Source organism: Scomber scombrus, chromosome 5 (genome assembly GCF_963691925.1).
Source record: "Scomber scombrus chromosome 5, fScoSco1.1, whole genome shotgun sequence".
NCBI lineage: Eukaryota > Metazoa > Chordata > Actinopteri > Scombriformes > Scombridae > Scomber > Scomber scombrus.
Window position 1 is genome coordinate 22,740,930 of NC_084974.1, and position 20,013 is coordinate 22,760,942.

The 20,013-nt window shown below is 41.8% G+C and overlaps 1 protein-coding gene across 2 annotated transcripts in view; it reads right to left on the minus strand.

The window, feature by feature from the left end:
* Positions 1-8,604: 8,604 nt before the first annotated feature.
* cdon (cell adhesion associated, oncogene regulated) overlaps positions 8,605-20,013 on the minus strand; it is a 34,493-nt gene continuing 23,084 nt past the window's right edge. The window contains exons 10-19 of one of the 2 annotated variants that reach the window (XM_062418938.1): positions 18,556-18,672; positions 17,718-17,921; positions 16,900-17,081; positions 15,660-15,765; positions 13,672-13,794; positions 12,767-12,958; positions 11,599-11,894; positions 11,371-11,450; positions 10,013-10,269; positions 8,605-9,321 (exon numbers count right to left, since the gene is read on the minus strand). In XM_062418938.1, the coding sequence (XP_062274922.1) occupies positions 9,167-9,321; positions 10,013-10,269; positions 11,371-11,450; positions 11,599-11,894; positions 12,767-12,958; positions 13,672-13,794; positions 15,660-15,765; positions 16,900-17,081; positions 17,718-17,921; positions 18,556-18,672 (1,712 nt within the window). In that variant the 3' untranslated portion in view covers positions 8,605-9,166. Of the gene's footprint in view, positions 9,322-10,012; positions 10,270-11,370; positions 11,451-11,598; positions 11,895-12,766; positions 12,959-13,671; positions 13,795-15,659; positions 15,766-16,899; positions 17,082-17,717; positions 17,922-18,546; positions 18,673-20,013 lie in introns of both variants that reach the window. The other variant, XM_062418937.1, reaches the window with a different exon arrangement.

The window sequence follows — 20,013 nt, forward strand, 5'->3', positions numbered from 1 at the left end:
GTGGTTCAGAAGTTTGTTATTGATACTAATTGTGAGGAAATTCTGTGACAGGTCAGAATATGAACAGTATGTGAGGGTTAGACATAACAGCACAATAACAAACAGTACAGAGCAAAAATAAAAGCAACCTATTTCCCAAACTTTTAAACGATCTCTTTTAGTAGATGGATGTGTGATGTTCTACTTTTGGTACTTGTCTCTGATGCAAATGAATTGATTGTAATATTTTAAGTATTGTTTTAGCATTTTATGTGTATTTGAAAGTGTAGTGGAGTCATCTCGCTCCCACAGACCCATTTTATTACTTGCTTTAAGAAAGCGTGAATCTAGTGCCAAACTGAACCTGGAAATCAGTCAGAAAACAAACTGTGCATTGCTGCGAGACTGCAGAGGTTATCCTTTGCTTTCCTTAATATTTTGTGCCTGTGTACTCCTGGGGCTCTTCTGAGGAGAGAGGCCCCTTCCTGCTGCCCTTGTCCCAAGGCCAGTCAGCTGTGGCTGTGCTCTGCTCTGTGATTCAGGTAGAGGCCCAACAGGGAGCCTTTTGCAGAGGAGGCCAGCATGGCAAGGTTTGAGACTATGAGATGAGAAGTGAGCCAGGAGGGAAATGGACGTCATGGGGGTGGGCCTCCGCACTTTACGAGCACAAGCCTCTGCACAGCCTTGCTTTCGTCCACTCTGCCTGCCTGGCAGATAAATGATGATAGAGCAGAAATATACCATAGGCTCACTAATATATGTTAGCCTGTCAACCAAATAGGTACAACAGCTTCGCTCCACCTCCTCGATGTGTGGTCCCTGACACAACTGTCAACTGAAGAGAAAGCAGGGAAGTGGAGGAAATCTCATGGCTGCAGCAAGCGTGAGACGTACGGAACCCAAGTCTGAGGGCTGTGGGGCACAGAGGACAGCTACAGTTATAAAGAAGAGGAAGTCTATATTGCTGGACACTGAACAACAAACAACATTCAAACAAAAACAACAACATGGTGGCTGTACAGTGCTTTCTGTCGAAGAGGAAAAGAAAAGAAAATCAGAATCTCATTAGATGATAAGTGGAAACACACATCCTAACTGTAAGCCAACAAGGACTATTTTTCTCATCCAGAGATTGGATCATGTGCTGTTAAGACTTAGTAACACATTCCATTACAGGTGGTCCTCTGAAATAAGATGTTAGCTTTGCTTTCAACAATGCCATTGGTAATGACTGATCTAATCATAGGGCACACTCAAGGAACCCACCTGTTTTGCCAGCTCTGCTCTCACATAAAGTGCAGCGTTGCCAAGCCTTCACAGTCTGGGCGGGTGGCACATGTTGGGGTGGCAGTAATGTGTTACCCAGATCCCTATATAGTCCCAGCTATCTGGGTTTGATTCTGTTCTCTCATCTACTGCCAAGAACAAAAAAAGTTGCTCAAGCTTGGCCCGGCCAGATCCACTCAATGGGGCACTGCACCTGAAAGCTTTTACAGGGCTAAGAGGGTCCAGATAAGATGCAACCTTCCGTTTGTCGCTAACTCACATCCACCAAGGCCAAGTCCCCCCTGCGCTCGACCACCATCTAAAAAACATTTTGTTTTTCAACGACTAACATTTTCCAGTTGCCTGGTCTTCTTCCTTCTCAATTTTTTAAAAGGTTGCAAGCAGCCAGGCAGCAAATCAGGCAGGCAGCCAGCAGATGTGGCAGGCCCTTGTGTGCAGGACTGCAACCCTTAGAAAGGATGTGCTTCACCAGTAAAGAATTTGGTCCGCTCCTTCTCCAACAGAAGAGGACTTACTGGTCCCATTAATGACAAATCACACATTTTCTCTCCTTTGTCGTAGCTTGGACATTACAGCTTGATGTAGCAGCTGCAGGATGGTCGTTTCACGGTTGTAGGCTAGCTGCTCTGGCACGAGTTTACTTTTTTTTTTACTACGGAAAAATTAAATGTATTACCATATGTTGTGGATGATTTTATTCCATATGTAAGGCCTAATTTATGGTCATAACTCACAATATACACTCACTTTTCGAAAGTGGGGAATGCAAATGCTAAAACCAAGTTCTGTTATTCTGTTTCAAAATATTCTATTTTTGTGCTGTTTTCAACTTATAAAGGTGAGAGAAATAATCAGTCAAGACATTTGAGGACACAAGTGGTAGAGACTGTATGAATGTATTAGGTTTTCCAAGTTTTTGGTAGGTTGTATAAACGGCTGACACTGAATCCTGCCCTCTATAGTTAATACCATTCACTGCAAGCAATTTCTATGGTCTGTCCAGATGTTTGGGTGACTGGAGCACAAATAATTTAATTGTTTCAAAAATTAAACACCAAGTTACATGTTTCCCAAATCCTCTTCTTAAATGTGTTGCTTTTCTTTCATATATTTTCTGCTGGAAAGCAACACAAACTGAGCTCTCTCTCTCGACAACCACACTGGCATAAACCATCATGGATGTTTGCCTGTGACGTTCATATAGCCAACTCTCAACGACACAGCTGGTTAGCATGGGCCTGCTTCTTAATGCCTTGCTTTAAGCTAACTCTCCACTTGAACGCTATGACCCTCCGTTCTTCTTTAATTCAATCTTTTCTCTTGCGAGATACTTCTTGGCAATTTTATCAGAAATATGATTGTGCAACGCGTTTACGAGCTTGTCAATGTTTCTCAGACACATCTTTGAACTTCTTCTCCAAGTCCACTCTGCCTTTAGAAACCATGTTGTTTTATATTGCATTTTTATTACATCTGTCTGTTTTCCAGCAGCCTTCTAAATATAGGCCTCCTTTTCCTCCCCCCACCCAAAAAACTGAACTCTAAGTCCTTACTAATTAGAGCCTTCTCCTCAGTCTGGGGTTGCCTCCAGTAAGAGCAAGTTTATGGGCTGCTTGCAAGGCCGCACAGCATGGCTGCAGCATGTTCCTGTTGCAGCGGGCTAGGGTTAGGGTTAGGAATTTTTTCACTGGTGGCTGCTGTGTGGCACCGCTAATGAAGCTCACTGTTATTCTCCTGCTAAATCTAGTCTAAACACAATTTTATTTCTTTACAACAAAAGTGTCCTATTTCAACAAGCATTTAAATATTTTGGGGACAATAATCCATAAATGAATTATGCAAAAAAAGCAATGCATTTTTAAGTGTCTGTGGGCAATACTTCCACAAAAAGCTTGGAGACGATAAATAGTTGTCCACTGAGTCATGAGAAAAAACAGTCAATCAGTAGATGACATGAATCAGTGGTGATTTTATTCTGGCAGCATGCCTCTCAAAGGGTAAATAATAACTTGCATGTGTTTGCGTGGAAGCCTCAGCGTCCATTTTCCGACCCTGCTGGGCCCTGGTTTTCATTTTGCATCGGAAGTGATGGAATATCTAAAAAGGCTATCTCCACCGGTTTATTCAATAATATATGACGCAATGGCATCATCCTGACACCCTACACCTTTCGCTCTCAGGTCTAGCCATTAGCCCAGTCATGAGTGAAGAGCTGGAGAGACAGGCAAAACGGAGCGACACTGGGGAAGTGGAAGCGTTGATGAATAATTTAAAGTGAATCGAGTGTAGTTTGAGAGAATTCTCCCTGTCAGTCCTTCAGCGTCGCTCAGTCTCTCTCAGTGTGTACAGCAGTCTGGACTGGAGAAGGAGACACGCTTTCACCACTGTTATAGGCTTTAAATAGCCTCCTGACTTGAGAATAGAAGCATTGTGGCACCAAAGAGAGTCTGAGGATGGTTCCTTATTTCTGCTTGCTCTTCTGCTGGCTGGCGCTTCCTCTGAAAGGTAAAGACTCATTGTACTTTAACTTCCTTTAAGAACAAAGGTGTCGAGTTGGAGGCAAGTCTAGGCGAGTAGAAAAACCGCTCTCTGAAAGTGCTGTCATGACTTTGTCAGATTGCTAAACTGAGCCAGAGGGAGGGTCATAAAATCCATCAAACAGGCCAGAGGCAGATAAACTATGAGTGTGCTTAATTATGTGTTGTTCATCCTCAAGAGCTGACGCAGTCCATTCCCAACCAACTGTGAGGTCTTGCGAATGCTTGCCCAAGATAGTTATTAACATCTGACACTACTGAGCCCTTTTTTTTGTGTAGAAAACAACAATAATAGCTTTTCTTTCCACACGGTGTTACTGACTCCGGCTGTCTTGTGTTACCAGGTTTAGAGATATTCGACCCTGAGGAGGTGGAATACATTCGCTCCCATGTTACAGCGACAGTGGGAAGCTCAGTAACCTTAGACTGTGGCTCCACCATGCCAACCATCTTCATCTGGGGCTTTACCAAACCAGGAGCCGATAATAATATGGCAGTGGCCTACAACTACGGCCAAGGCCCTAAGCTCCAGTCTCAGTCCAGCAGCCTGGGTCGCATGCAGGTGCCCTTCAACACCTCAGCTTTACTCATAGAAGGGCTGCAGCAGGATGCAGAGGGGATGTACACCTGCCAGGCTTTGTATGATACAGACGAAGGGGCCAGAGTAACTTTCTACTTCACCCGGCTGGACTTGGAGGATGACTGATGATAACTCTCTGGTGTATCGTATGCACATAAGTGTGAGCTTTGTACAAAAAAAGCAACTGTTTTAAAGAGTTGATTCATCCACATAAGAAAACTTCTAGTTATACCAGACCATGCAGATAATTAAAAAGTTTTGGTTTTCCAGGGTTTTATGATACACTATTTGTTTTTGATTTTTTCTTTTTTGCCTTCACCACGATACAGTGAAGGTGAATTGGATTTCATGTGTAGTGCTCACAGAACTGGAACATGGTTTTCATTTAATTTATACATTTGAGAACAGTAAATACACACCCTTAACTTAATTTTTTTCAGCCTGAAATTTCATACTTTTTTGCAGCTGATGCACATTTTTGTAAATCAATGTAATAGTAGTGTAGTGTGATCATGAAAGTGTTTCTCCATAAACAAACAGTGTTAACACCTAAACATTATACCTTCTCTGATCTCTGAAAGCTTAATTAAGAATGAAAAGTCAGAATATGAAGAGTATGTTCGTATTAAAGGGAAATTCCACCAATTTTACACCTCAAAATTAGTTAACTCATGGAGAATACTGCTCAGTCTGTGGAAACCATTTGTAATGTATAATGTCGTCTGCGGCTCTGGAGGAGCTCTGTCATGTTTGAGAAAATAACCCTAGTGATGTTATCAGGGGGTTAACTTGGTTTGGACTTTTACACTGTTAATTTTTAAAAGAGGGACTGTTTCACTTACAGGAAGGGTGGCGTTTGAAAGCCGTGGGTTGACCAGGCAGGGAGGGTCATATTTACAGTAGGCCACTAACGGACACGTCATGGGAACTGGAGGATTCAGATTTTTGGAGCATGACGTATAATAAGGAATAAAAAAAACTGGGTGTTTGGTAAATGTAAACTGTTTTGAGTTCCTTTCTAAAAAATAAAATACCATCCTTGAGTTTTTCCAGAAACAAAGTCTTGGTTAATAATTTAAACACCTGTGACTGTGTAACTGTTTCACTGGAATTTCTTCCTACGGAAGAATACAGTAGTCTTTAAAAACTGATAAGAGCGTGTCTGGGAGAGTGTTTCTGTAAAGGACGCACTGCTGTTACATTTTTTTGTTGCATTTTTTTTTTAAAAAGGTAACTGATTCAATTGTACTGGGTTGCAAGGAAAGACAGATAACCTAAAACCTGTGCAAAAAAAACCTTAACTACCTGCATAGCTAAATACCAGACTTAAGTGAGAAAATATGTTCTATTTTGATCTTGTGAGACTTTGTGAAAACCGACCTTTTAACTCCAGACTGGACTGTAACACACACTGAAAAACACTGATCAGAAAAAGACTGCGTTATTGTCTCCTGCAACCTTTGTAGCCATATAAACTTATGAAGCGTGACACCATGTAGACCTATGAGGCGGCGGTTTAGATATCAAATACCTAGCCGGTCTTGTATTGTCTTGATAATTGAAACCGTCTGGATTCATTGGACAACACTTTTTCATGTCAACACGTCCAAACTGCTTGTCATCAATAGGCTCAGTATTGATCCAGAACAGTATGATCGCACTGAAATGGTGAAGTCTGTTGACAGAGAGTTAAAAGTATGCAGCTGGGATAAAGATTAGACTGTGTTTCTACTTTTTTCCCCTTGATTGTGTCCAACAGGTGCAAGTGCAATTATAGTGGTGATATCAGCATAAAAACCCAACTGTAAGTCGCCTCTGTCATGTTCATGCATCAAGACTTAACAAATAAATAGCAGATATCCTTGAGGGAACATATGGATTATAAGTATTATACTGCCTATGACCTCATCATTTGCAAGGACCCACTGGAATGCTGTTGGAGTTCACCCAACCACAACATGCTTCGCTTGTGGTTTGTGACATCTCAAGGATAAAACCGCCTGAGGCTGAATCAAGTGAGTTAACAACACACTGCCCGATTCATAAGAATCGCATTCATTCAGGGTGTGCTGGAGAGGGAAGAGAGAGAGGAAGAATGGTGGGCGGAGGGGAGAGGGACTGCCGTTAACAGGTCGGCTCTGCAGCAAGGGGCAGAAATTCCAGGACAGACAATGAGCTTTCTTGTTCCCATGGGCTCCTTAATGAAGGGGTGTAGCTGCGTGGGTAGAGGGTGCAGGGGAGGGCTGAGGGAGGGTGCCGACTGACAGACGTGGGAGATGGAGAAGCAGCTCATTTAGAGACAACCCTGCCCTTATCTTCTTCTCATCAGCCCAGCTAGCATCTGTCAGCATCCCCTCTCCCTCCCATGTCCCTTTCATTTCCAGCTTCATTTCCTACCCCATTGTTTTGTTACTTTTCTTCCTAACGGCAGCGCGGGAATCTTAATGAAGACTGGAACGAGCCACAGCAAGGACAAGAAAACTTTAAAGGAAACTTAATGAGTGCAGAAAACAGGCAACAGGCAATTCTTTCCATCACGCTGGGGCCTTGAGTCACAGACTGTTTTTGGATTCACACTTCAAAAACAATTAGTTTCTCGAGTCAGTGTACATCTAGAACACTAAAAAGGGTTTCAAGGCTGAGTAACTCCTCACAAGAAAGGACCAGTTTCAGCTCAAGTCAGTTGAGCAAATGCCGCCAGACTCTATCAAGACTAAAAATAACAGCCGGAAGAGGCAGCACCACGCCTCAGCAGCAGGCGAGTAAATCCGTGTGCCAGGAATATCCCGTATACCAACAGGGAGAAGAGATGCCAGGCGAGCCAGCTTGAGGACAGGCAAGCAGAGTCTGGCACAAACACAGGCAGACAGGCACCAGGCATGGGAAGCCTGCACTACAGCCATCCTCATTGAAGCAAGGCCAGCACTGTCATCTACCCGCTGCAATCCTATCAAGTCAAATCAGCCAGCACAACATGGAGATTATTTTAAAACCAATAGAGGGTTTAAGCCTTTAAAGATGGGGTTTGGCCAACGTAGACTGAAACCTGAGGAGAGAATATTCCAACGGTTTTATGAATGAGTTATCAGCGGTACGTTCATACATCAGGATCATCACGGTGACATTTCTGCTCAGCTTCTCTCCCGTTCATCTAATAGGCTCACTCTGTTCTTTACAGCAAGATATTAAATATACACCAGGTCAATTTGCATGTGGGCAGCTCCGACTAGCAACTTTAAAAAAAGAATAAAATCAACCTTTAGGACCCAGAAATCATTGAATATGATCTCAGTAAACTCAGACAAATTGTCATTTTTACCAAGCAGTCTGTGGCTGCTTAAAGGGTCAGTACACCCAAACCATAAAGAAACAAATTGTCCTTCTCAGTCCAAATTAGTACATAACCATGATAGCTTTAATTTTAAGTTACTGATATTTCTGCCTTCAACAAGAAACAACAGTGGTGAACAAAATACTATTTGTGCTGCAATAGTATTTTGTCTTTCCATAAACTGTGCCCATTTTTTACTTATTCTTCTTTGATGGTACAATTAAATTAAACCATCAGCATGACTAGATTTCACTATGGACTATGTTTTTCTTGTATTCGGGTGAACATATCCTTTAATATTGATGATGCAAAATTGATGAGGGAGTGTAAAATGTTCTCTGAATGCTTGTGATGCTGCTAGATTTAGCTTTAACACTTCCTGTAGGGGGACATTTGCATCATGTAAGACATATAAGACACCAGAATTGTACCTGGTCAGATAACTTTCATCTGTATGATCTCAAACTAGAAAGGATGGGAAAGTATTCTGTGTTTACAAGCATTAGGGGGATATTTAACATATGAAGGTGTGTGTATGTGTATGTGTGGGCTACTTGCACTTAAAAATTAAGTTTTAATGTAACTACTCCACTTCTCCAACAGATTGGGGCCAGTAGGTCAACATGCTCTCAAAGCAATGGTCCATTTTGAGTAAAGTAATGAGCTATCAAGTATTCACTGAAGCAAAGAGCAGCAGCCTTAATCTGAACAGTGAAGAGAGTGTTCACCCCATTCAGGGGTCACTGCAGTGGAACAGCCCATCAGAGAGCCACATCAAAGACCTGCCAGAAATATCGATGGGTTTGGACCAAAGCCGGGAAGTTTAACTCTGGCAATCATTCATCAGGCCTGAGCATGAAGGAGGGGGAAGAAAGAATATTGAAAATAAGTTGTTGTTTACTCTTCCATATCTTCTCTTTATATTATTACAAAATTTTACACAGACAATTGCTAATCTCCACGCTCGAGTGGAACACAGAGGGGACAAAACAACAAAAAATAAAAAGTATTTCTCATCCAAAAGGCATAAATAATATAAAAGACAAACTTTTTTCTTTAAAACAGATACATTCATATGAAATAATATTTTACTACTACAAAAAATAAATAAGTCATCTAAAGAGTCTTTGATCTTTTATGAGGGTCTTCCCTCCAATGGGATACAGTCTCTGTCTTTGAGCAACGCTCCCTTTTCTCTTTGTGTTTCTCTCCATCTGGCTTTGCTCTCAGTCTTTTGTAGTCGCTCTCTTTTCCCATGACGCTCATCTCGGCTCAGTCCATTGACAGTTTTGTTTCCTTGTCACCGTAACATGCAGTGTCTCTGACTATCACATCGCTGGTCCTCTTCCTTCCTCTGTGATATTATTCCACCACTGTCTCTCATCCAGTCCCTCTGCCTGGTTTCTCTAAATCTTCACACTGCGGGAGAGTGTGTTTGTGTGTGGGCCGCCTTCAGACCTCCTGGGGGCCGGGCTGGATCAGCTCTCCTGCCAGGCTGCTGGTGGAGATCCACCCAGGCTTTTCGTCACAGTCCAAGTCTGGCAGGCCAAGACTCTCCCAGCACACCATAGGCCCCTCCGTGTCCACGCACTCCGGCTCCTCCTCAGCTGCACAGAGAGAGGGAGAGAGAGAGAGCAGAGAGTCTTTGGTTTATTCTTCACATTAAAAAAGACAAGTACAGGTTCTGTAGTGGCCCACAGTGTAATTTGTGGTGATGCTGCATAGTTTGTCTGTATACAACATGAGGGTTGGTAGTGATGAAAAAAAATACTCAAAAGGCAGAGTTCAATTTCACAGTAGTACAACCACGAGGGTCTGGAAGTACTTTTTTTTTTCTTCACTTTATCCACGTGGAATTAGTTTCTTATTTCTAATGTCTTAAAGCAATAGCTTGACATTTTGGGAAAAATGCTTATTTTCTTGCCAAGAGTAAGATGAAAAGATGGATACCACTCTCATATCTGTTTGGTATATATGAAGCTATAGCCAGAAGCCTTTTAGCTTAGCTTAGCACAATGACTGGAAAAAGGGGGAAACCGCTATCCTGGCTAGAAAAAGTACAAAAAACAACCATAGCAGTTTTCAGGGGTTATGTGTCGGATGTTCTCTTGGCTACAAGAGATGTCTTGTGGAAAGATGGATGCAGAATTGAATGTTTTTGCTATAACCTATGTATGCTTTATAACTGAGAGAAGAGAGAAAACACCAGAAGGAGAAAAGAAGAAGGAAAAGAAAAAAGTTGAGGGGGAGACAAAAGGGAAAATACTTGGAAAGCTTCTGTGGGCATTTGTGTCTCACCAGTGTTGTCTGCTGGACAGTTTTCATTGTTCCCAATCAGACAGCAAGAATGCTGTGAGGGCGAAGACTCGCTGTTCTCGTCTGGGTGGTACCCTGCGTCGGCCTCCTGGTCACTAGAGTGGCTGTCGGGGCTGTGGCACTGAGACGAAACCTGGCCCAGAGGCACCATCTCCAGTCCGTCCTGCTGGCAGGACGCCACACGATGCATTAGAGGCAGAGTGCCGCTGGAGTAAGTGCCATTGGTCTTGTTGTAACATCTGCACAGAGACAGAGGGAGATGGAAAGAGAAGTGAGACCCGTTATTTTATAAGGTGACCATTTGTTGCTGAGTGCTCACCCACTGACAACCCTCAGCGGTGCTTCACATATCACTTGGGTTATTCCTCTCTCCAAATATCTGTGGGTTTTCCGACACAGAAAACCCTTGTTTTAATACCCCTAACAGTGCACAAAACAATGACAGCTCTAACACAACTGGAACACTCTACGCACAGCTGCAAAGAACGTTTTCAACAGTTGAACCGGAGATTAAAGGTCCAGTCTAACTGCTTCTAAATAACTGTGACACATTGTGGTTTTTGCCTCTCCAGTGAACTTCTCCAATGCAGACAGTTGCACCCAGTGAATTTCACTGCATCTCCCTGAACCCAGCGTCCCTCTATCGGTGCATGATTGGATTGTGACCACACCTCCTCTCTTCCCAGCAGCCGGAGGTAAATAAACACGGGGCTCATTAGGTCTGCTGGCTGGGTGCACACAGGGTAAACTGTGATGCTGGGGACCCTTGAGTACATAAACAGGACTAGCAGGAGGGGAAATGTGCGTGTGTGTGTGTGTTTGGAGCAAGAAGAGATCTTTGAAGTTGTGAGGTCACAAGAAAAAGAGGATTTAAGATTTAAGCCAGTATTTCATTGCAGTACCTATAAAATTCATCAAAAAAAAAAAAAAAACAACCATCCAGATTATTTTAAAATAAGCAGTTTTTGTTTATCCAGATTTTATGTTCCCACAAAAATATTAAAGTGGTTGTGTTTCCTGCTGTAAGAAGACACTGATTACTGTAGTTTACTATAAAGACTATAGAGGTGCTCTTGTGACAAACACAGCTAAAAAAATAGAATTGAAATCAAGCTGTGAATTATGCACCAGAATAAAAAAGTAAGAAAAAAAAGAATAATTGGTTGTCATACAAATTCCATTTTTCAGCTTCGATTTTCATCCAGATTTTTGTTCCAAATTCCAATTTTATACCCATTTAAAAAAAAAAAAAACTCTTCTCAGATAATGAGTCCTAGGTGTCAGCAGCAAACCAAAGATATTCACTAACAGATTGTTGGAAAAAAGACTTCTTCTCTTACCTGTTATTGTTGCAGAGGTTCTGACAGCTCATACAGTCAGACGACTCTGTTTGAGGAAGAGCTGTGTACATGCCTCCACCCTGACAAGAGAACACCAACACTAGATTTAGCCAAACTAAACTGAATTTGCACCTTTAATACTTCTAAAGCATGAATAAAATGATGAATTAGACACCCAGCCTCTACATTTGGGCTACTTTATGGTGTATGGATTTATAGTACACTCACGTTATGGTGGTGGTGGGGGTGGGAGTGCTCGCAGTCCCTGGTGCTGTGAGGCAGGGTGCCATCGTGGCTGTGTGGGTGGCCAGGTGAAAACAGGCCGCTGGAGCCATTGAGCAGCGCCAAGCCGTTGGGGAGCTTGTGGTGGAGGTGGTGGCACCCCTGGGGTAACATGGGACCACTGTGCCCGTAGCCTCCGTGGACGCTACCATTGATGCGGCTGGTGCCAGGCAGTGTGGTGTACTCGAGAACATGGCCGTTCATCTCTGCTGGCTGGTACAGGTAGCCCGGAGGGTCGTACTCTACAGCAGAGAGAGAGGGAGAGAAAGAAGGAGGAGGTGATGGAGAGTCAGAGACCAGCCAAGAGTATAAAGTCTTGTATACAGTAATAAAGGAACAATTTTTTACACAACATGAAAAATAAACCTATAATCAGCTAAAACCAAATTGAAATACCCTAAATATAAGCATTCCTTTTTCACACTTAACCATATATGGGATATGAAATAAGTGTATATTTAGCATCACAAGGGCATTTTTAAAGTTTTTTGGCCTTTTTTGTCATAGTGCAAAATGACAAGTATCTAAATTTGTCATCTTTATCTTTATCAGATATTTTGTCATTGATATCGACTATTTGAAAGGCTGCTTGCCTTAAGATAATGTTAAACGCTATATTATATATATATATATATATATTTATATATATAGTATATAGTGGTAGAAAGTAGAAAGTGTCATTTTATTATTAGAACTAAAACTCGGGTATCAAACTACCATTAAGGTTTAAACATTTTCAGCCCTACGTATAGTTCAGTTCACTCTGAAAAGTCAGCACCTGTAACTCAATCTCCACTTTTAAGAAACAACAAAAAAAACACCTATTTACAGATCCAACAGGTCTGGTAAAGCATCCATCCAGCAATGGCAAATACTTCTGCAAGCGCTGTGGGATCCATATATACACTATGATCACTTGGACTATGCTGCACACGCTGTCTTGGGGCCAACTATCATTATATATGAGACCGGAGGTGGTGGTGCTAAACTCATTGAACTGCAGTACAACTTGGAATGAACACAGCATATGTTGTATTAAAATTCTCACGGTTTAAAGCAGAAACTTTATATTTTCGGTTTTCTATGCCAGCTTTGACTTTGCCTGTAAACTCACTGTGCATATTGTTCTGCTGCCGATTCCTCCACAGACACATGGCAATAAATGCCAGCAGGATGAGCACCATCACTCCCAAAACACAGCCCACAATCAGGTACAGCAGTCCTCCAGGAGGGCTGGGGGGCTCCTGTGGGTGGGGGCCAGGTGGAGTGATGGGGTACTGGCTAGGCGACCCTGGGGATTGACGTGCTGCAGCAGAGAATGAGGAAGGAAGACATGAGGAACAGCTTTTTACCCACAAGAGAAGAAAAAATAACACAGTCCCTGTTCACACCTGGCTTTAACACGCGTCTTGGGTGATCTGATCACAAGTGGACGGCTCTAAGTGTGTCAGTTCACACCTGGCGTTAGTATACGTCTCCACATGCGTCTCGAGTGACCACTTGTGATTGGATCTCACTTCCTTGCTCATTTCTGTTTTCTGTACTTAGTCTGCTTTAAATTTAAGAATATTGCCGGAGCATCCATTCTCTGCCTGTTGTTGTGGCTTCGTGCCGTTTCACTTTATTTAGGATCACTTTAATATGATGCCAGCTTACACAGAGGACTCCAGTTAAGAAGGCTCTTTCTATATGGTCCAGGACACATTCACATACTCACTGCTAAAACAATGTGGTTATATGCAGCCCAACTCCTTCCAATAGTGGTCTGAGCGATCGGATATCAACGCGTACCCAAGACGCATTTTAATGCCAGGTGTGAACACGGCTACAGTACTAAATTACAAAATGGGTGCCATTGTTCTTGGTCTCATAAAACACAGCAACATTTATGTGGTGTAATTGTGGTGATCATACCCATCATTAAAGTTATGTCCTTCACAGAAACATGTCTGAACTTCTGATGGAGTTGAGATTTGATGGATGTGTGAGTCATTCAATGTGCAGTTTGTGTTTTCTTACCTCTGGTCTCACAGATCATGACGTTGCTGTATTCGCTCTCTCCTCCATCATTAAAGCACTGCATCTTGATGTCGTAGGAGGTCTCGGGCTGGAGATGTCCAATAAGGTGCCAGTTTTTTCCACCTGAGAAGAGAAGAAAACGGGGATAAAAGGTGAGACTTCACTTCCTCTACAGGCCGTTGACTCACGTTGCTTTAAATCCTGTGTAAACTTCCAGTCAGTATTATCTTCATTCCCCTCCATGTCTTTATGTTTCACACCATTGTGGAGGTCATGTTCTTTCATGCTCTCTTTCACCCCCTTCCCTCTGTCATTGCTTGAACCCCCCCCCCCCCCCCCCCCCAAACCACCACCACCACCACCACCCTCCTCTCCTAATCTGTCAGTCCCACGAGGGCTCAGACAGTTGCTTTACTCTAGACAAGCTCCATATATGGCAGCTTCATGTTTGTCCTGGCTCTCTTCCAGTATTACCACTCCACACACACACACGCACGCACACACAACGCTGCTGCACTACCACACACAATCACACGACTACGTGCTCTGAAATCACAGATGAGACGACAATCTCCGACATGGAAATGCTACATTTCCAACAAATGAGGCTGAAATAAACTTCTTGCTGAGTTTGGTTTAATATAGAGTATAATACATCACTGCACATGTTCTACCTTTGCCTTCACCTTTGTAGATTTGAACTCTTGTAAGTGGGAATAATAAAAGAAACTTGCTGCTACAGCTAAATATACTCAGTATGCAGCAGATGTTTAATACAGAAATAAACAACACTTTAAGCTCCAGTGTGTGTTCAATCACAGATTTTATGTAAAAGACGACTGATAAGAAACAGTCTTTCAGCAGCCAATTTAAATGTGTCCATAACACAGTATTTAAGACTGCTGAATACTTACAGTTGGTGCTGGATGGTTTTGTCAGATTCTTAGCACTGAACATTGACTATATAAATATTTAATATAAAGTTTATATACAGTCTATGCCTTAAACCTGTTTTAGGCAAAGTTCTTGTATATCTACTTGTGTTAAGACATTTATGAGGGGAGGGCACTGTTTGTAAAAAATGTATTATTCCTTAAAAAGGTATTGAAAAAGTGTTATATTGGTATTACTACTAATGTATTTTATTCACAAAAAAACTCCAAAAGTCATCTGGACATCTTTAAAATTATTGTCAAGTCAAACATTTTTGTAGAAAAATGAGACAATCGTGTACAAAAAAAGTAATGGAGTCTATGTTTTTTGTTCGTCACTGTGTCCTTTGATACTATTAAATAAGTGGCTTTAATGGGACCGCAGGTAAATTTAGTCTAGGTTCTGTATAACTGTTGTTTTAACAGCATTTAAATGATTCAATATCAATTGGAAGAAAGTTGTAGCTATATACTTGAGTAAATAAATGCTGTTGAAACAGTGGATATATGTTAAAACATTTTTTTACTGCATATATCCCAGTTTTACCATAGATTTCTTAGACAAATGACCATATCATTGCTCACTGGGTTCCTAGTCCCAGCATACATTACTCCCTGTCAGTAACGAGCCCCTGTAAAACCAGACCTTCGGATGTTAAAGAGTTGGGCGGAGTGAAAAGACGTCCCTCCTTCCCTTCCTGTACCAGCCTTGACTGTTAGCATTCCACGCAGCAACCTGAGCCCCTCTCCTCTGCCCGCTCTCATATTTCAACTCTGGCCCATTAGCTGGCAACCATTTATTAAAAACAGATTTTAGAGAGCCTCGCTGCCTAGGGACAGCACTCTCTATAAATCAAACAGCACAAATGCCTCTCTTCACTACACCCCACTCTTGACACTGAGTATCCATTACCCTCCCAACTCCTAGTTTATCTGCACAGCGTGAGCTTAACCACAGGGACAGGATGGGAGGCTGTCGACAAACACTCCACACCACATCATCCATACGCTAAATCTGTGCTGAAAACAGACATCAAAATTAGCGTTTCCACTTACCTTCCACCACATCCCTTTTGTAATCGCTGTCATTGTCGCTGTCTGTGGGCCGGTAGTAAATGTAGAAGCCTTGGATGGGAGTGTTGTTGTTACTTGAGGGACTATACTGGAAGGGGATGGAAAAAAAGATTACGTTAGACTACAACAATCTGGTGGGGCAATTACTACACAAAGACAAGAAACTTTCCAGAAACTAATGGAAGACCCATGCTATCAGCAGATGTACAGTCCGGCAAGCGAAATCATGATTGCACTGTCTGTCTGAAGTTCAGGAGATAATAAGACTGACTGTCTGAGGTTAAGTAAATGCGGAGAACTATCTGCATCCATCTGCAGCTCAAATTGTTGTTAGGAGGACAAACAGCTTTGAAGAAAGCAGAATCAAAACACATACAGACAGGGCCTCTTAATCTCTGTTGGAGGAGAGCTCTAATCAGTCCAGCTGCTCAATTAAAGGTCTGATCGAGTCTCCACTGCCAAAGAACCACCAGCCAGCCACTAAAATGCCCAATTAGTTTTTCAAATTGTTCAGACACCAGCTGGTCCCATTGCAAAGTACAATTCTTAGTACTTCAATTCTTAAGTATGGTACTTTCGGTGTCATGCTACTTTGTTTGTTTACCCCACAGCTGCAAATTTGACACGTGGTGTTTGGACAGGAGTCAGATTTAAGCCTCAAAAATGAGGATTTGGGACTTGACTTGGACTCACAGCTGTGACTTGAAAGCGAGCTGAAAAAAAAAAATCATTCAAGTCTCAAGTTTTGACCTTATATATTCTGAGAACAGCGTTAAGACTATCAGTCAGGTTTTTAACAAACTAACAGTTTAGCCAGATTATCTAAAACACTTTGTTTTGAGTTAAAAGTGGAGGTAAATGCACCCAAAATGTCAGTAATAATCCTTTGATGCACAGAAAAAATGTGTAGCAAAATAGTAGAATTATTTCAATAATGAGTTTGTATGATTATTTGTCAATTTCATATTTGTCTTTTTAGATTGCTTTTTATGTGTGCGGATGAATTTTCTACATGTACTTCTGTTTGCTAGCTCGCTTTACTCAAATTGCACCTACCAGACTTTGATTTAGTAATGCTGCAGCTTTTCTGAGATCCCATTAATTAACTTGGTGAACAAAATGTTATAGTAACTGATAAGAAGGAGGATAAACAGCTTTGAAGACAGCAGCAAACTATGAAAAAGAGGCACAACTGGATGTCGTGCGTCTCTGGTGTACTTACAGTCCAGCGCAGCATGATCTGCGTGTCGCTGGAGGCCTCGTTGAATGTAATGTGAGGTCCGACCACGGGGCGGTCCGCGATACGAGGGCTGGCTTGTGGAACCTGGTATAGCTTCGAAGGAATGCTGTGAGGACTCTCACCGTACAGGTTCATGGCTACGACGCGAAACTTGTAGGTGGAGCCTGGGAGAGGGATAAGGCGAAAAAGACAATGTTATAGAGAAGAGCTGAGCAGGTGTATACAGTAAAAATGAATTATATCAGTTGTTGTGGTTGTATGTGTTTCTTATAATTCATTTTATTGTTATAACTTAGCTGCAGTTGAAACCTGCTCAAGTCTATATAAATCCTTGTTGCTTTGTTCATGTGCAGCAATGAATTTGTTTTTTAACACCCTGTCTTATTTTATCTTATTACAGGTTTTTTATTTTATTTTTTTGGTATTTTGTCTACTTTTTGCAGATATGTTGATGGTAACCAGCCTGCAAAACAACTGTGTTCATCCAAAGTAAAGTCTCAAAAAGGCCTCTGTTCATATCATTATCTATGTCGGTGAAATATTAGCCAGATGAATGTTTCACTCTCGTAAGCAATAATGCTGAACTAGGACTGACTTATCAAAATAGAAAAATAAAAGACAACAATGATAAGCAAACTTTAAGTCTAGTCTTACAGCATCAAATGTTCATTTTACATCTGTGTTTTTTTTTCCATTTTTATTTTATTACTGGGGGGAAGGAACAAGAATCTCTTATCGGAGCAGAAGAGTCACGCTTCACTGAACTGTAGAGGAACGATCTGAACTATGTGGAAGCTCACCAGGCTCCAGATTGCGAACTTCCACAGACAGCTTGAGTGGTGAGATATTATCCGCAGCCACTATCCACTCTGCACTGCGGCCTCGCCGGTACTCGACACGGAAGGCCGTGATCGGAGAGCCGCCGTTGGCTCTTGGGATCCAAGTAACATAAACCGAACTTTCTGTTGCCATGGAGATGGTGGGGCGATCAGGAGCCTCGGGTACTGAGACAGAAACAAATAAAGTGTTTGAATTGTGAGGAACTAAAAACACACAGAGCAATGAGAACTGGCAAACATCACTGCATCCCAACTCATATAAGGATGGGACGAGTCAGCAGAGAAAGAAAGGAAGAAAAAAAAAAAGGAAAAAATACACATCACAGTGAAGCAGCATGGCGTGGAGGAATGTGTACTTACTGCCTGGGCTCTTAGCCACATAGTTAGAGAGGGCAGGAGAGAGCAAGAGAGAGAAAAGAGGGTTAGTGAAAAGACTAATGTGAGTTCAAAGTAGGCCTTCTTGTTATGCATCCACACAGACACATTTAGATCCGACCCCAAAGTGTCAAATGTACAATCTCACAGCTTTCTGCTTACAGCATCTTTCATCCAAACAGTCATTACAGAGTGTCAACTGTCATTTCACTGTTTGTACTCCCGAGACATAAAGAAACAAAGCAGACCACTTCTAAACATTGAGCTGTGAAGCACTCAACATAGTCTGGTCATCCACTCGGTAATACCTACACGACAGAAAGCCTAATAGCTTCTTAAGAAACATCCTGCAATCATCGAGCGCAGCAGCAAAACAGGAGTCCGCAGAAAGCTAAACGAATGCGTCCACCCCTACCTCTGTTACCTCTGTCATGTATGACGACTCCAAAGTGTGTGTTGGGGGTTTTGTCCTCCGGAGCTTTGGGGGGCATTGAGACGACGGGAGGCTTTGAGGGATTCTTGTTGGAGGAGGTGCTCTTCTCTAAAAAAGGGGGGGGAAAAAGGTAGGTGTAAGAAAACAAGGTCCAACAGGTCTTCAGGGATATCACTTCCACCAAAAGCACATGGAGCAGCTCCGGATCTTGCCTCTGAAATCTAAAATTTCCTCCTGGTTTCCGGAGCTGTTCTCATTTTATCAGGGTGGGTCTCAGCTTTCCACTTGACAGCTCTGCAGCTACACTGTGTAGTTGTTCCGATCAGTGTGTGAGTGTGAGTGTCTAATTTAAGTTTTCAGCAGCCCAACAAGCATATGAAACCACTGCTTTTAACAGATTGATGTTTAACTACAAATTAAAGAAGAATAATTTAGTAGCTGATGCTTTTTAAACAGGCCACTGAAGACACAAAAGTCATATCTTTGCAATTGTTTCTGTGTATTCTCGTTATTTACATTACATAGTAATTCATTGTTTGCGTGTGGGTGGGTGGGGGGCAGGGGTTTGTACTATCTAAAGCACTTTGTGTTACATTGCTATGGGTGAAAAGTGCTATAAAAATAAAGTCTGATTGATTGATTGATTTAATGACCTGAGAATGATTTTCATTCTCTCATTATATCCTAATTACATTTAATGGCTTTTTAAGTCTGATTCTGATATTTATTAAGTTATATTTTTAAAATTTAATTTAATTTAATTTTAGGTTTTAAAAAAAGGATCTGGATTCAGTATTTTACCACCAGAATTATATTCCTGGTAGTGAGGAGGCTTTGAAAGGAACATCATGTAGAGAGATACATTTTACTGAGAATACCATGCCTTTTTGGGGACAGTTCTCAGGGAGGTAGCAGCGCTCTGGTGTTCCCAGCTGCAGCTGGACATAAAAGCCTACTTTTGGACTGGTTGGCATTTTTTGGTAAAAGGCCTGGATTCTGTGAACCATCCTTGGGCTACAATCATATCCGTGGTTCCTGGCTGTATTTTACATTTTATTTCTGACCTAGGGAACATTTTTTTAACCCTACTGCGGTATAGCATTATTGTTAGTTTTTAGAACATTTGCGGTTGTTCTTATTTTTATTTGTCTCAAAAAAAACCTAAAAAAACAAAAAAACTGCTTCCAGTCATTCGGTTTAATTTGCCTCTGCTTCAGTAAGAAGACTCAAAAAAAGCACTGTACTTAGCATTTTTTCAACTCTCATGAGACTATTATCAATGGAGAAAGCGATGTGTGTTTCTGCTTCTTCTCCAATAAATATCTTCCTGAATGTCTGTTGAATGTCAGACTGAATCCAAGACGGACCAAAATCTGACATTTACTGTTGATTTTTTTAGGCAGCTGAAATCTTTTCCTGTGTTGGAAAAGGTGTTAAAGTGGTTTTCTT